The 17276-nt window shown below is 42.5% G+C and overlaps 1 protein-coding gene across 10 annotated transcripts in view; it reads left to right on the forward strand.

Moving 5' to 3' along the window:
- The window catches only part of PCCA (propionyl-CoA carboxylase subunit alpha), a 415541-nt gene that overhangs the window by 390175 nt on the left and 8090 nt on the right, over positions 1–17276 (forward strand). For 8 of the 10 annotated variants that reach the window (XM_003980503.5, XM_003980504.5, XM_019829079.3 and 5 more), the window contains one exon: positions 11067–11207. The exons of 1 other annotated variant lie outside the window; for it this stretch is intronic. In XM_003980503.5, coding sequence (XP_003980552.3) covers positions 11067–11207 — 141 coding nt within the window. Of the gene's footprint in view, positions 1–8673; positions 8781–11066; positions 11208–17276 lie in introns of those variants that run through there. One more of the 10 variants, XR_439454.4, reaches the window with a different exon arrangement.

Below are 17276 nucleotides of genomic sequence, written 5' to 3' on the forward strand. Positions count from 1 at the left end.
GAGGGAGTTGTGGGAGCCTCCAATTTATTTATAGCAGGTCCATCAGAAGCACAGGTGACAACCTGGACTTGTGATTGGCATCTGAGGTGGGGCCAGTCTTGTGGGACTGAGCCCTTAACCTGGGAGGTCTGACACTAACTGCAGGTAGACAGTGTCAGAACTGAATTGATTGGTGTGGGGAAAATGCCCACACAGTTAGTGGCCAGAGTATTCTGAGTATGAAAAAGTGTTTTGTTTTTCCTTTCACTTCAAGAGAGGGGCTAACATAAAAAAGCCCCCCTCACATTGATTACATGATTTATAGTCCTCATCTATATTTATATTTGTGTTATTTATGAATGTCTTTTCTCTCTGGCCAGATTCTGGTGTTTGAGGTCAGGAGCCAATTTTTCTTATTTATATTGTATTCTCATATTACCCATATGTGCATGATAAATAGTTTTTGAATGAATGAACCATACTCTTTCACTAATTGAGTATGACATTATCTAAGCAAAGGATGACCATAGAATCCTGCACTGCCCGATCTGGATGCCTTCTTAATATCAGAACCAACTTCTTTTCTTTGATCTTAGAGCCAGGTGTCATTTTGAAAAATTTAGTCTATTTCCTTAATGTGGAACCATAGAACTAGAATTGTAACCAATAGAATTTGCTATTCCATGATGCTTTACAATATACAATTAAAAAAATCACAACTACCACTGTCTTGTCTTTGACAATCAGAGGTACTTGGGAAGGAAAGAGGAAATCATATTTGGTGAGTGGTTACTGTCAGGCACTTGCTACTTAGTCTGCAAAACTTTTTTCAGTTTAATCTCTCAGTCATTTAATCCATGTTTTATCTTGATTTTAGAAATGAAGAGATTTGTTCTGAGAAGTTAGATCACTTGGCCAAAAGGTGAATCTATTGGGATATCAAAATTCAGGCCATTTGGCTTCAAAGACTTGTGCTTTTTTTTCTTTGAACTCTCTTCTGCTTCCAGTATGGTGGCCACGTCTCCTTTTACCTCTGTTGTCCACATGGCTTTATAGGGCTTGTCTGTCTTCAATACTGTATCTTCTGTATATTGTGCCACATGTGACATGCCAGAAGTCCACTTAGTAGCATGGGTTAAACTTCTGAGATATGTAAGAATTCTAAACTATAAAATTGCTAAGCAGTCCCCTGATAGATTGCAGAGGCCAAGGGCAGGCCACAGCAAAATGGGCCCTTTCGTATGAAGATAATTTTGAGTTAAAAGCAATCAAAACCCAGCAGATTCAGGAAAAGCTCTTTATCTCCCGCACAACTGCCTAAAAAGAATTTAGTTAGGGGGCCTGCTCCAGGAAGAGAGCTGTCCCCACAGATGACTACATTACACCTTGAGCTAGGTACAGTAGATAGGGAGGAAGCTAGCTAGCAAGGCCTGTTTGTTCCAAGTCCTCCATGTTCTGTTGTTTCTGAGTGGCCCAGCAAACACTTGTTTACCAAACATTTATTCTTTCTCATTCTTCCTAAAGGTTACATTCCTTCCCTTTGAGGTCCCAGACCCATACCCCCTTCTCCTCAGTGTTCAACATGACAGAGATGCCTTATTTTGCCTGTGTTTGCGATTTCATGTCTGTGTGGATTTCCTGTAACTACAATTTTAAATTTGATCTTCTGTTCATCTTACGTCCACCTGATCCTTAATCCAGCTAGAAGGACCTTGAATGTTAGAGGAAATTTCTTCCTCCCTGACAAGATCATTCCCAGTACTTTGGACCAGGGGTTGTTGGGTTGTGTAGGAGATGAAAACTTTTTCTTCTCTCAGATTTCAGTGCCTGGAGCCTTTCTAATCAAACTGACAAAAGGCAGATTAACAAAAGAAAAAAATAGATTATGTTACGTACTTATATACTTGGGAGTTCCCCAAAAAATGTAAAATAAGACATTTAGAATGTGGGGGGTTTATACTATCTTAACAAAGGACACTATAGTGTGGGGACAAAGGAAAGGAGGTTTGGGACTTCTGGGGGTGGGAGTAAGTTGTGGGAAGGTAACTAGGAAATGTAGGATAAATATGGTATTTTTAGTGTGGTTTCTCATGCCGACAAGAACCTTCTCAGGCCATAAGAGTAGCTCTGGAGCAGTTCTCTTCCTTGTGTATGAGAGAAAGACACCTGCTTCTAGACCAGAAGGGGAGGGCAGAGAGCTCATTGCTTTCAGCTCAAAGCAATCCTTTCAACGAAAGGGCATGTTTTGGGGTGGCTGGCATACTGTGCCCTTCTTTAGTTTTCTGCTTTCATCTTCTTGGCCAACAGTTTACTCCACAATATTATCCTCTGTACTTTTGTTTGCTTTTGCCTTGATATATTTTAGTTTCAAATTTCTGACCAATATAAGCTAACATTCTGCCTTATTAGATTCTGAGTTTCTTTAGTGAATTCATACTAGTAAGAACATTGTATCATTAAAAAAATCTATATAAAGCCCAGAGCACTGTTGAACAGCCCCATGGCATCGGTACACTTCCCAGATCTCTGATGTTCCATCTCAGGACTAAAGAACTTTCCAGGGAAGGCCAAGATCCCTATCTTTTTTCCCCAGAGTTCACTTATTCTGTGCCCTGTAGACAACATTACTTTAACTTGAGATGAGCACAGAACAATTCAAATAGAAGAGGAGGAAATGGAGGCGTAGGGACCATAGCGAAATGGTACACTTCCCTACCTATGTGCTTATTTACATAATTGTGTTTTTATAACACGTCCTGTACTTTTCTGTAAGCTGATGCTGCCCTAATTATAGATTTTCAAGAGAACACTTCATTGTACCCCAAATTATATAGTGCTTTAAAAAGGTACCTTCTTACTGGTTTACCAAATACCTCATAAATGCGTAATTACGTAAAACTGTTCAGGATACAGAATAGAAACAGCCTGTACTGTTCACAGATGTTGGTATTGTTACATAATTGAGCACAAGGCTTTCAAAGATCTATAATATTTTTCTTGTATGAAAAAGAAATGACTCATTATAGTCATAATGTGTCACAGAGACTCCTGATCAAACAGAATGCGTGTGTTCTGTTTTGTGAGTTCTGTACAGAACATTGTCAATGGACTTGCCTTTGTGGATGGGAAAGTGCCACTTATTCCAGCAAATTACCTTTGTGGCATATGTACTTGCTTGTTAGACAGCTTGCGGGCACCTGGGTGAGGCAGAGGCTGGGCCCCTTTATCCTGGCACACCTGCACACTGCGTCCCCACAGCGCCGGGCACCAGGGAAGTTCCCCCATTCACTGACTCACTCTTTCAGAAACCCGTTGAGGACCCGCAGCCAGCGCTGTCCTGCAAACTGGGAGCGGGCTGGCTTCCTGTACGGTACAGGCTTTTCCTTCAGTTTTGGCTCTATCTTGAGACACCAGTGATTCAAATTGCAACGAAGGTAACTCCGTGGAACACAGCTGAGGAAATAGGATTGGTTAAGTGCCGGGTTTAATGTTTAAGTTGCAATTTAATTTTCAGTGCTATGGTGGCAAAAGATGCGTTGCTGATCTTAGGATATTAGAATTGGAAGGACTCGTGTTTCTGAGGAAAAAACAAAATTGGAAAAACAAATTAGGTTAGATTTTTACATGATTGACAGATGTCCCCATGTTTTTCTCTTCCGAGGAAATTGCCTTTTGGGAATGAGCCGGAGAAACACACGAACTTAACTCATTCCTTCAAAGGCTTTGATATCAGCCTTAAGATTAGTTCTTTTCTCTAAGGATACTTGGTCTTTTTTAGCAAGAATTTGAAAGATGCGGTGCAGAAGTGGGCTTCACGTATTTTTCTTGTTTTGCTTTGTTGGAATTCACCTCCCACCTCTCCTTTTGTGACTCTTGCCTCAAAAACTGTCCTTCATGAGATCGTTGCGCCACTGTGGCTCCTTGTGGCACATTGATTGGTCCAGCAAAAGCCTGGAGTTTGAGAACCAACTTAGCAGCGAGAGAATAAAACCTGGAGCATAGATTGATTCATAACCGTAAGTGGGCCAGTGTTGAAAGTGGCGTATTATGTCACTGCCACATATTGACATTATCAATTATGTGTCATTAAACAGCTCACCTCACTGAATGATTTACTTTGTGTGTAACTGCCTTTTTCAATTAAAGGGAGCAAACGCTGGGGAACGGGGTCACAGTATCAGAAACCATATATTTTCTCCTGTTAACACCAGCCTCGCAGCCTCGCAAGCGAGGGGTGTGTTGGTGTTTTGCTTCAGGCTGTACTGCTCTAGTTTAAATGGTCCAAACAAGTGATTAATGATTGGGGGCAGGCCCTTACACTGCTTTCCAGATCTCTTCTTCAGCGTACTTCCATTTATGTCACCTAGCCACACGCTTGGGAGGTGTTACTTCAGCACAGATCACACTATTTTGTCGGCATTGGTTTCCATTTTGGGGACCCTTGATGTTGCTCTATATACATGTACCTGTTCTCTGTGTATGTGTGTATTTACTGAAGAATTATATTAAGTGTACTGTAATGCATATATACTCACGTGTTATTTATTTATTAGCACAATGACCTAAACCTTAAACTCTTTGACATGGCGTTTGCAATGCAGGTGTTCCTGATATATAAAGACTATATGGTCCAGTGAAAGGTGGGCTTGCCCCCACCAAAGCAGCTCTGGATTTTTTTCTCCAGGTTTCAGTGGTGATAATTCGATCCAGACGATGCAGTTTCTTGGGACGTTCTTTTATTGTCTTACAAGTCGATGTGGTATTTGGATTTCGCAAGGCTAAACCATACACAGTGTTTCTCAAACGTGCGTTTCTCAAAAGTGCGTTTGCAAGAATCAGATATGTTAACTGTTACTCTGAAGTTGAGAATTTGAACTATTAGTCGACCCACTATATTTGCTCTCTGTGTAAAAGTTTGTTATAACAGTGCTAATTACTAAGCAGCTGGATTTGTGAAAAAGTGCACAGCAGTAATTTGCACCTGACTGTTGCTTTGCTAGGAAAAGAATTGTGATCACATACATGGGGTGCATGCGCTTGATCTATAAACTTCCAAAGAGCGTGTTTATCTGTGGACCTTCAACAGTTTGACTTTTTGAGTATAGCATTTGGTTTCTGTATGTGTACTTCTGAGACACTCGTTTTTACCCTAATAGGAGCTGTTGAGCACTGATAGGACATTTTACAAAGAGAAGGGTAGCATTTTACAACAAGACTGAAGCTTTTAAATGACTACGTGCTTCTGCTTATTATGTTTTGCTAGTTTTAGGGGGCCAGACAAGAAACAAGATTTCCTTTCTAATTCCTTACTCTCCTACAAAATCATGAACTGGCCTAGTCAGATGTCAGTAAAATCATTGTTTCAGTGGCAGATCAGAATGGGCCTGTCCCATTGGACTCACATCCTGAATAATTCTTTCTACGCAAATGGAGTAGATAACACACCACACCGAAACCAGCGGATTTTTGTGTTTGGTTTTGGTCTATTAAGAACAACTCCAGGTCAGGTCTTGGGAAAGAATTTATTTTTGCCCTGTGGATGCGTCGGAAACATCTGCTTCAGGTAGTTGACAGGTGTTCCTTATTAACCCATGAGCCAAAGACCCAGATAGGGAGTTCTCACTATTTGAAAACTGCACATTCCTCGTGTTTGTAAGTGTATATTCAGATTAATTCCACATACCTCTTATTTGGATTGCTGACAGACAGGAACTTTGAAAAGAAACGGTTGCTTTTAAAGAGGAATGTGAAAAATGAAATTTGCTTTCTTAGTACAAGAGTTTTTCTGTACTTTTAAGAACTGGTGCTCTTGGGCAGAAAGGAAAGGTTTCAAAGGAACCTCATCTCCATATGGTTTTACTCGATAATCCTTTATCCAACATCTTCAGCTCTCATTCCTTTGCTTTCTTGCCTGTGGCTACATTTCTATCTCGGCATCAATTAGCACAGTGATTTATACAACAAGCAAGCAGTTTAGAGGTAATGGTACACAATTAACATCTCATTCCACCATAAAGGGTATGCTAAATACCCCAGTCATTGCTTTCTCTGCCTGGAATTGAAATAAGTGTTTGTCCTAATTCATATGCTATCTGATGTGAAGTGGGCCGGCTTTGTACTGCACTACACCATTAATCTAATTATAGCTAGCTGCAAATGAAGTGCTGTCTGAGCACGGAGAGTGAAGAAAATAGCCTTTTGTCATTTAGCCTGACTCTGCGAAGCAAGATCACACTTTACGGGGCAATACTGCGAACTGGAAATCTCCATAATATTGCTGCCTGTTGCATCTTTTCTAATTGCCACAGCATTGTAAACACAACCGGGCGCTGATATAAATAGAGCTGTAGATATGCTGTCATGTGGGTTGTCGGAGAAAGTCCTCCGAGTGCTGTTGGATTAAATGATGCGTCCTGATTGACAGCTACCTCGAGACTGTGCGGATGGAGTTGTCACAGCATTATGCTGAGGGGCTGCTCCGGTGGTTGCAGCTGTACCGACTCGGGGACAGCCGCCTGTTCGATTCACCTTCTTGGCCCGGGGTGTGTGTTGTGGGGGGGGGGGGCGGTGGCAGGGCTGGTGGAGGGGGGGGGAGCTCTCCCAGAGAAGGGCAGCCACAGGCTCTGATCCTCTCTGTTTGGGGTATTGTTTCTTGCAGATTTTTTCTTGCAGATTCTTGCAGGGTCGGTTTGGTTTGGCTGGGCCCGATGCTGCTGTATTTTGCACGGCATTGACCCCTTGCTGTGGTTTTCCTCCAGTGTTCATAGTGATCCCACAAAGAACTCAGGAATGGGGAAAACAAAAAACAAAACAAAAACCGTTGAATTAAGACTCCAAATGTACCTCAGTGTTCTAATGTATATTTAGTGAGGCTTTTTTTTTTCTAGTTTTCTGAAACTCCAGTGTTTTTAAAGATGTCTTTTTTTTTTTTTTTTTTTTTTTTTTTTTTTTTTGCAGCTAGTCATTTCTGACACTTTAAGAACACTGACACTTGCTCTCCAGCTCAGAGTTAGGAAAGTAGATTTTTAGGGGCATGTTGGAGTGTTAGCTCTCACTGCCACACCGTGGAAATGAAAAGGCAGTTTAATGTTGGAGACCCTTGGGACCAGAAGGTGAAAACTTGGAAGAGGAGAACCTTATATCTGAAGAAATGCATCTGCTCCCTTACTTAGTGAGGGTTGATATACGGTATATGGCCGGTGCTTCAGGATGTTTTGGGAACTGATGTAACATAATTCCCAGCAAAGTGCACCATTTACCCTTGACTGAGATGGCCCACGGTTGCCGTATGAAAACACGAGCAGTTCATCAACTGCACATGTCCTGATCGTTTTGGAAGAATGGCATAGGAGTGGAAACCAGAGGTGGGCTACTTTAAGGTGAAATCACAACTGAGACAGTATGCAAAGCAGCTTGGAAGCATTCATCCTGCAGGGAACCCATAGGCCTCCAGGGCCTGCAGGTGCGCGCACTCGGGGTGTGTGACTTGGTGAAGTCGCTGGTAAATCTCAGGGCAGTACAGAGAGGCGCACGGATTTAAACTCCCTAAGGAGGCGCAGACACCAGCGGCAAGGCATTTTGTGTGACCATCTAGCGCAGTGTAGCCGTAGCAAGGGCTGCTTTACGCGGTGGTGTGCGTGTGCGTGTGCTGTGTGTGTGCCTGGCACGGGTGGGCTTGCCCATCTGCAGGATGTTTCTGTTAACCAACCTGACCAAAAAGCATATACCCCCCCCCAAACCGTGACCACGCATGGCTTCTCCCCCAACTACCATGGCTCTCTGCCCCCACCTTTTCCCCCTTCGTTAGGTTCCATGCTGAGAGCCGTATGTTCATTGCAAAAACAATTCCATTGTGTTCCTTTTAAGCGTCCATCTCTTGTAGTTTTCTTCCTGACCCTTTATGTCTGGCGTGATTCCCTTCTCTTTCTTTCTTGTTGAACTTTTTGGGAGAAATTTTGTTAGACATGGTTTTACATTACAGACATCATAAAATTCATTCGCTTAGAGCCTCTGGCTGGGGTCATTAGAGAACACCTCCCATGAATGTTCCCTCCCATCACTGTCCTTCCTACACGGGTTGAGCTGACCAGGCCACCCCCCGGAGAGCACCTGTTCTCAGCGTTAAGTTCCTCCATGCGGAGCTTGATAATTTGTGGTTTATGAGCACCTCCCTAAAACCACAGTGAGGTTCCATCTACCGAAGAACCCAGAACGAATCCAGTTCAGGCCCCACAGATGTTTCTTGTGACCTTGCAGGGTGAGAACCTTCTGGGTTCTTCTAGGATTGTACTTCTCCGTCCTATCAAGTAACCTTTAAAATCTTGGACTCCCACCCCCAGAACCTCAAGTTTGTGGTTTATCTGCTTGAAAACAGTAACAACAACAACAACAACTTAAAAGCACAACTCTCCGGGGAGGTTTCCCAGAACACTTTAGGAATATTTTAATGCCTAGCGTAAAAAACCAAACTCTTTGCGCGTCATAGGGCATTTTCCTGAATTCTCTTAGCTCGTTGGCTGGCTCTGCCTGAGCCCCGTAAGAATCAGAGAAACCAATAAATAGCAGTTTTGATCAGAAGCTTTGAAAGCCGTAATGTACACTCTTAAACGACTTCTTTTCTGGGGGCAGCAAAAAGCTTTTATGGCTCTCACCAGGCACTTCATTCTGATGGGCCCATATGCTTCACCCGCTTAGATCCCATCCCGCCAGCGCGCCCCGCGTCCGCTGCACGGCTGAGCCAAGACGTTGTTTTAAGAGGCGTGTTTGTGTGGGCACGCTGAAGGGGTCAGGACACATCAAAGGTAATCTTAAAAAGAGAACCTCTTGCTGCCTCCTCTCTTTATATTCAGAAAGGTCGTTTCTTAGCCAACTATTTGCAAGGAGGCCTCTCCTGAGGCATTTACCCCGTTGTTATTTTTTACTTGTGATTACAATAAGTCGCTTATCCCCCAAACAGATTTAAGAACAATAAACAAATACAAGAGGAAAAGGAACATCTCATCAATAACAAAGACTGCATCTAAAGGCGCTGAGTTTTGTGACTCTTTTACATCTCTTTCCAAGCAAAGCAGGAGTCCTACAGAGAAAGGAATTCAAAAGATATGAAAATTATAAAAATAGTAAAAGGATCCAGTTTTAGTCAGGATCTTGTAATTTCTGGGGAGAAATGGAGCTCGGTACGATCTCAGCTCTTTATTTACATTAAGGCTTGTTTGTGATATAGCTAAAATTAGGTTTTAAGCCTGTCCACTGTGGTGAAATGTGATAAATCATATTGTTCACAGTGCAGAAAGAGCCTTTCCCTGAATTTAGACTTCACATTTTGTAGTCAAATGGTACAAAAAACAAGGGGAAAAAACTAGATCTGTGTGCTGCATTGAACCTGGACAGCTGGGCCCAGTGCTGACCAGTCACGTGTTGGGAGCCGGGGAGGGCGCTGCCAGCTAGAAAAGTGACTTTGCTGTGGACTCTCCTGCTCCTAGGGGTGTTGGGTTTTCTTTTCTAAGGCAGACAGAGCACAGCTACGAAAACCATGCAATTTGGTACAATTATGTTATCCCTTCTTTCTCCGTCCACCCCCCTACCCCCCCCCCCCCCCGCCATGGTCTAATGAAAGACTTTGAGGTACAATTCATCGCTGATAAGTAGTCCCTCTGCCTGGAATGTTTATTAGACTGACAGCACAATGCACTCTCCTTGCCACTTAGGACTCAGATGAATTTTAATAGGAGCAAAAAGCTTTTATTTGCACTGTAATTTCACTTAAGGATCATATCCTTCAGAAACTGGCAGACACTTGTATGTCTTGATTGCAAAACACACACTCAGGAGTAAAGAAACATGCAAAAGATGTTATTATTCAACCTGTCACAGTGGCAAATCTGAGCGGAACTTAGGCCATCGGTGCTCCTCCTGGGGGTCTCCCTTGCCCTTTTAGAACAAGTCCCACAAAGAGCACCCAGAAGGAATTCCGCCATGCCTGTACAGAACTAGAGGGGGAGTTCTATTTTGCCTTTGCATCCCTGCCATCATGATGCCCACAGGCGGCTTTGAGTTGCAGCATCTTTTTTCGAACAAAATGGAGCTGCCTCCGTGTTGTATCTCTCTTACCCAAGGGAGATGCAATTTGGAAGGAATTCAGAAATCTTCAGGTGGTGGTTTCAGCCTCACTGAGTAACCCCTCCTCAAACCAGCTGAGTTTGTTTCTTTTTGGGTAGACCAAACTGTGGCTCTTCTATTTGTTCATAGAGATCCAGGATATTTTCCCCTGCCAGGCAGAAACTCTATTAGAAATGTTCTGTTTGACTGAACTCCCCTTAACCTGCCCGATTGTTTGAGAACCATATACAAAAGGTTCCATTAAAAATACTTGCTTGTGCATAATGTTTCTCTTAATGGCTTAAAGTCTGATATTATTGTCTCCCTGTGTAGAAGATAGTCCTTCTATTTCATTTTTATCTACCCTAAGCGTCTTGGTACCTTGGAAAGACTACGCCATGTTGTGCCCAAAAAGAAGAGCTAACTTTTTCTGTAGTGAATATAACATACTGTGCCTCTAGAAAGAGATTGAATTTTAAATATTATTTTGCCCCAAACGAACACTGAAACCCTTTGTCTTAACTTGGTGGCGCGGCCACTCTCGCGGGGAGCAGGAGCCTGAGACAGCGATCTGCTGCCATCTGCTGGCGGGTGCCCGCAGAGTCACCCCTCTCCCTCTTGCAGATCCAGCCAGCTCATAGAATCCGTGTTAATTGGGATAAGTTTGTAAGCAGTGAAGGGAATATAAGGAAAAATCCTCACTGTTTTCTTTACAAAGTTTTGAGATGTTTGTCTTACAGGGTGACTGCTATTTCTCACTAATTAATTACTGGAGTTGTTCTCGTTTCAAGAAATTTCTTAAATAACCAGCTCACAACATGTGCCAGAAACAAAATGACTATATTTTGTTTCTCTGTACAATAATTAAAAACCATTGAATTCAAAGATGTGATCATTTAACTTTCAGAGCTAAAAATCTGATTCTGAAAGAATGCTACCTTTGAGGAAAAGTTCATTTAGACTCACTTACGTTTTTTTACCCCCTTAAGTACAAGGTGCATATATTAACCAAACTGGCTGCAGAACTGAACAAATTTATGCTGGAAAAAGCGGCTGAGGACACAAGCAGTATTCTGCGCTCCCCGATGCCTGGCGTGGTGGTGACCGTCTCTGTCAAGCCTGGAGACATGGTAAGGACCGAGCCTGTCTGTGGGGTGAGGCGGACTGAAGCGCGATCACATTCCGTGCAGCTCTTTCTTGACTCCTGCCACCCCCACAAAACCGCTAAATAGCTTTTGCACATTCTCTGTCCAACTGCTTCACATTTGAATTGGGTTAGTAACAGTATCCCTGAGTGTCTCCCCTACCAAAGACCTGGGACTGGAATAGAAATAAGGCCAGAGTCATTCTGTTAATTGGCAAACGCAGTATTTTGGAAGTAGTTTTTTTAACATTTCTATTTGCTTTCTAGTTCTCTGTGCTTTAAGTATCCTTGAAGAACTGACACCAAGCGATAGTCCTTTGATGGGGAACTCTCTATGATTTCTGGGGCTAAGGAAAGCTAATTCCATAAACTGTGCGGTACAGAGCACTTCCGTAACTTGATACATATAATTCAGGATCACAGTTTGAAGCTTTTCATCTCGACCTTGTGACATTAAGGCACAAATCAAAGCTATCTTAGTATTTCCTCACATGTTCAGAATCACCATAACATGTTATGGACAGATTGGTGGGATGGATTTTCATAGAGCATGGAGAGAGAGCTCTATTGATTCGCAGCAAAAATTTGTAAAAAGAAAACAAAGATGCAACCAGATTTCTAGGGGACAGTTAAATACTAGCATTTTTATTTATGTGCTGGAAAATCATGGCCCAACATGATAGTCTTTAATGGATGGTGTGGTGGTGACTCCATTGTGTGTCTCAGTGAAATCACAGGAGTTTACATACTTTCCCGTAAAGAGTGCATTAAAACTTCCTCTGTATTTCTTTAATATACTTAGTAAAATCACACGGAAAAAAACTCATGTAGCTTGCATTGGCCTCTAGAGAAATATTTATAATAAAAGAATATTAAGAAAAAATGATCAGGAAAAAAAGAAAACGATCCGCTTGTTCTTTAAATGATTAGCCCTGAAATTGATAAGTGAAGTCAGAAAACTGACTTAGCAGTTGCTCTTACCTGATGATATAGAAACAGAACTCTACCCACTCTTCTAGAAAGGCATAGGAGAGGCTCAGTAGCTATGGATTGTTGTATTTACTTTAAAGACTTTGACATTCCTGGAAAACAGCCCTCATTAAGACTGTCTTATTAAGGATTTAGGAGAAGCGATACATAAAATTACATTTATATGTTGAATATGGGGAGGGGTTTGCCTCGTTGGTCTTCATTCTAAAGGGTTAGGGTCCTAAGATGATAGCTCGTCGGCCTTGACATGAAGAATGCTTACACCAAGACGTCGAATCGCTAAGTTGTACACCTGAAACTAATGTAATCTTGTGTGTCAAATATACTATTTGGATTTTGTAAAAATGCCTCCACTCACTCACTGCATTATGAGAGCAGTCAGTGGAATCTTCCAGCAACTAGACGTGCAGGTTGGTAAACAGTGTGGCGGGTTCTTTCTTTTTTTCCGTTTTTCATCTTAAGCCTTTTCTAGAAGCTACATAGGCTGCCATACTGAGCTTGTCCTAATTGTGTGGCTTTAATTATAAAATCACATTTGCACTTAAAAAAATAAGTGTAACTGAAATCCTTACTTTTCCAACACCTGAATCAAAACCAGAGGCAGAGTGGGGGGCAAGAGGGGCTCACACTGTGGTCGGTCTTGCTCCTCCCTTGGCACTGGCCTCCCCCGCACCACTCCTGGGGCAGAGAACCGGGGAGCATGTAGCCTCCTTGTTTCCAGCAACTGCTTTCTCCAAGTCTGGCTTCTCCAGACACCAGAAGGGTTTAGGCTTCATACTTTCCATGTCCTGGCTAATAATCTAATGGGGGAAAGCAAAGCATTTAGTAAATTGGAACAACGTGGGGTTAGTCCTTGGTTCATTGGGATAGCTCAGATATTGAAAACCACCACCAGTCATTAAATGTGGGTATTCAAGAATGGTTTAATTTGAGAACCAACTGTTAAAAATGTTACTGTGGGGTCATGGGACCTCTACTTTATGTAGTCCTTTAAAGTCCAAGTCTGGGTGTGCACCCCTAGTGAATTGGCTTCTAGTCTCTGTGTGTTTCCCCTTACTTAGAAATGCTCTCTGCACGCATGTGCCTAGGCTGGTCAGGGAGAGTGCACACCTTCTTAAATTCTTTGCCCCAGCTTCCGGTGCCACTTTTGGTTCTTGCTGAACTTCCTTTCTTACTCTGTGCCGTCGTGTTTTGGTAAAACAGTATTTTCTCTTGAGTTAGTAGTTGTGAGAAGTGTCCCAAACCATTCCCTTCCCCAAATGCAGGGTGAGAAGCTTCATCTTGGGCTCTTAACAGCAGCTTCTATCATTAAATCTGCCTTGTGTAATTAAAACACAAGAAACTTTCCTTTGACCAGAGGCACACGCTTACTTGAGGCCATTGTGAGAAAATAATACTTGTAACTTTTAAGTTTTGTGGTTTTAAATTATTTTAGTGCCACGGGCATGTTGTGTTGTTCTTAGCAATAACAATAGCTGAGCCAAAGTTCCACTTGTATCAGTAGAAAGATAATGGAATCAGTCATCCCGGTGTGTTTTCAAGGAAAACAAGGACGTAAGAAACAAATAGGGGCCTACAGCTCTTCTCGTTTTCTTTGAAGTGTTATTTTTTTATAGTTTGAATTCCAGTAATCTGAAATTTTTATATTCAGGTTAAGTAAAACTTGAGAAATCTTAGAATGGAGCTCCTGGCAATAATGTGTTCCACAAAAGCATCACATAAATAATAAATAATAAATCTGTTTTGTGAGGCAAACAATCTTAACAGAGTTAAAAAAAAAAAAAAAAAACCTCAGGGCGAAATGATGTGGGGTGGCTGCTCAAAAGTAAGAAATGCACTCTGAGAGCTTCCTGTGGAAAGGTCTTTCCCCTCCTAAAGCACAGAAGCTGTGTTCTTTTGGGTTCACGCGGCAGAAGTTTCTAATATCCTTTCAGTGTCTGTTACATAGTATTTAACATTAAATGTGGCAGTAAAATCATTTTTCAAATGATTGTAGAGTAGCCTTTTTGAACAAGTGGGAGGGGGTTGTAGTCAACAGTCAAACACATACCAGCAAACAAACCACTAAGAAAGAAAGAAAGCGGATTGTGGAAAGTCAGGAGACACACATTTAATTCAGAAGACAGTTGGCAGAATGACTTTCATATGCTTTTGTCTGTTTTTGTTTTTGTTTTCTTGTGTTTTTTTTGTTTTTTTTTTGTTTTTTTTTTGTTTTTTTGGTAATCAGCCTTCTGAAAATAATTTTGCAACGGACTTTCATTTCAGTTGGAAGAAATCCCCATTTTCCTGTATATTTAGCACCATCATACACTCGTGGCATTTTAATCAAAGCCAGGATTTTTTATAACTTGTTTTAATTTTAAAATGTCTGTCTTTAGGATGTTGTCGAACAACAGTATTAAGTACACATATTCTCTCATAATAATGGCAGAGTGCACCTGCCAGCTTTAGACTGAGAGCTGCTGAAATGGCATAAAGTCAGTAAGGAGCAGAGTTGTTTTGTTAGTCCTTCGATACGAGAAACAAAGCAGAAAATGAGGCAACCCAAGGGGAGACTTTCCTGTCGCAATCAATCAAGATTTCTTCTGAGGTGGGTTCCAGTTAAGCAGACATCTCAGATTTGCATCAGAAATATTCGTCTTCTTGATTACAGTAACAGTGGAGACCTGAACCAGAGGCAGGCTGTGTCCCCACTTAGGTAATTACCACTTTGTGACTTACTAGTTTGTGAGAACAGGTCCAGTAATAGATTGGCAGCAAGTACCTGTTGCTGCTTTTCTTGCCACTTAACCTGTTCAGTATTAGTGAGACAGGCTTGGCGGTATTTTTGTGGGGCCAAGACGAGGGAGATGTACTCGGTGAGGGCACTGACCTTTAGCAGCAGGGGAAGTAGGTGTTTGGGACTGTTGTTGTCATGCATGGGGTCTTGGGCACAAAACTATATACTCTAACGTGCACCAATGAAGACAAAATTTGTGATCATTAGTGGGAGTCTCCCCCCCCCCCCCCCGCCACTGGCCCCAGAGTTAGCCCTGATTTTTTTCCTCCTTGCACGTGCTCCTGCAGGGGTTCCGGGGGAAGGTTCCCAAGCAGTTGGATGGCCACTGATCATGAGACACAGGTGCACCGTTTCAGAGTGTGGCATTCATACCCCCCTCTGCCCCCAGACCATCTGGAACTGAGCCCACAGCTGATCCTGGGGAAAGTGCATGTAAAATTTGGCAAGAGACCTTCAGTTTTCATTTCTTGAAGAAACAGATTTGGAGCCTCTTTTGCTCTTAGGCATTCTAGATGGCATTGGAATGGGCCCTCCTGACATGTTTATCTGGCAGTGACTTGTATGCCCCGTACAGCCCAGTATAATAATGATAATGGTGTCTTTCCCTGGCAGAGGCCCTGGCTCGACTGATGGATTTTCCAGTTTCTGGATATCTTGATGGACACTCGTGAAATCACGACAATAATTACATTTTCATGTTTTATCGCAGTTTACTTGACAAGATGCCAGTTTTTCACCTAGACCTCAGATGGTATTTTAAAGCAGGTATAAATAAATTTCTGCATTCATTACTTAACATTTCTAAACTTTAAATTACAAAATATTACAAACATAAAGTTACAGAGAATAATACAAGTGCTCATGCTCTCTGCATACCTTTCCTGTATTTCCACTTGTACTTAACCATAAAACATTGCTCACACTGTGGACTTGCCCGTGGCCCCTCCCTACCCTCATCAGATTCCTGTCCTGTCTTCTTCAAGTGATGGCTGCCCTGAATTTGGCCTTCTTATCTTTTCCAGGTAACATTCACTTTTCAGTGTTTAGGTAAATTTTTATTGGAGGTAACCACCTGAGAATTTTTACAGTGTAACTTAATGATAATTATAAGAGAAATATTTTACAGATCAATCAATAAATACTGTAGGTGAGTCTTCTGCAAGTTGGGCATTTGATTTTATTTTTCAAGAAATGATCCACTTGGGATTAGAGGCTATGTTATCTTCATTTTAACCATTTTTGAAGATGGCAGTTCTCGAGATCTTTTCTCACCCTTTTGCTTAAAAAAAAAGAGAAAAAAGCCCAAAACACTGAATCACTGAGGGCTTTAAGCCACCATATTTCACAGAGGTAGAGGATCCAGACTGATCCCTTAAAGATACTGTGAAGTTCTTCTCTAACTCTGGGGGCTTTGGCTCCAGTTCCTGGCTGCTTAGAGGGCAGTAAGGAGAAATGTTTTTCATTTTAAGGAAAACTAGACTTTTATCTTGGCCACGACTCTGTATTCTCTCCCGGAGCCTCTCTGCTCCCTCGTCCACTGTACAGACCCAGGGAGGCAGCTCTGGGCGGGGGCGGGGGGGGGGGGAGCAGGGCCAGTGCTGCGCAGGCAGGGGCCTGGAGTCCCCCCAGCCGGCAGCCTTGGCTGAGGTGTCACCTCTCCTTGCTCCTGGGTGAGCAGGCGGCTAGAGCACAGACCCATTGCTGGAGGCCTTAGACTAGAGATAAGGGGTTTGGTGGCATTTCTTTCACCCGCCTCCTCTTTCTTTGTAAATTTGATGACGGTTCCTTCCATCACTGCTTAAATACTAGACCATCTCCCCGGGTCTCCCTCCCTCCCTCTTTACATGAAGATGTTGGGATGTGAATGCACATTTCTTCTTCAGGAAATATCAGGGGATATTTACCAGCCTATCTTACCGGCTCAGAAAGAGGAAGTTATTATAATCAGATTCTAGCAGTGCCTTTTAACCAAATCTGAGAGGCCTTTTTCTTGTGGCTGTTAACTGCGTCTTTCTTCAGATCTAAGGGCCGTAAAATGCATTGCATTCAGGCACCTGTGTTCTAAGTAGAACAGCCTTTAAAAATGTAATTGAAGGATTTTCACTTTTGTGGAGTCGTCAGCAGGGTTGATATTGATCCGCGCTTTCGGGTGGCCCAGAAGGGGAGCCTGCAGCAGGCCGGTAAGCCCTCCGAGCCTTCTGTCTAATTTGGCAGAAAAACACAGAATGTAGGACAACAAAAGAAGGCTCCCTTTTCCATAAAAATTCGTCCTCCCACCCACCCCTC

The sequence above is a fragment of the Felis catus genome, chromosome A1 (genome assembly GCF_018350175.1).
Source record: "Felis catus isolate Fca126 chromosome A1, F.catus_Fca126_mat1.0, whole genome shotgun sequence".
Lineage (NCBI taxonomy): Eukaryota > Metazoa > Chordata > Mammalia > Carnivora > Felidae > Felis > Felis catus.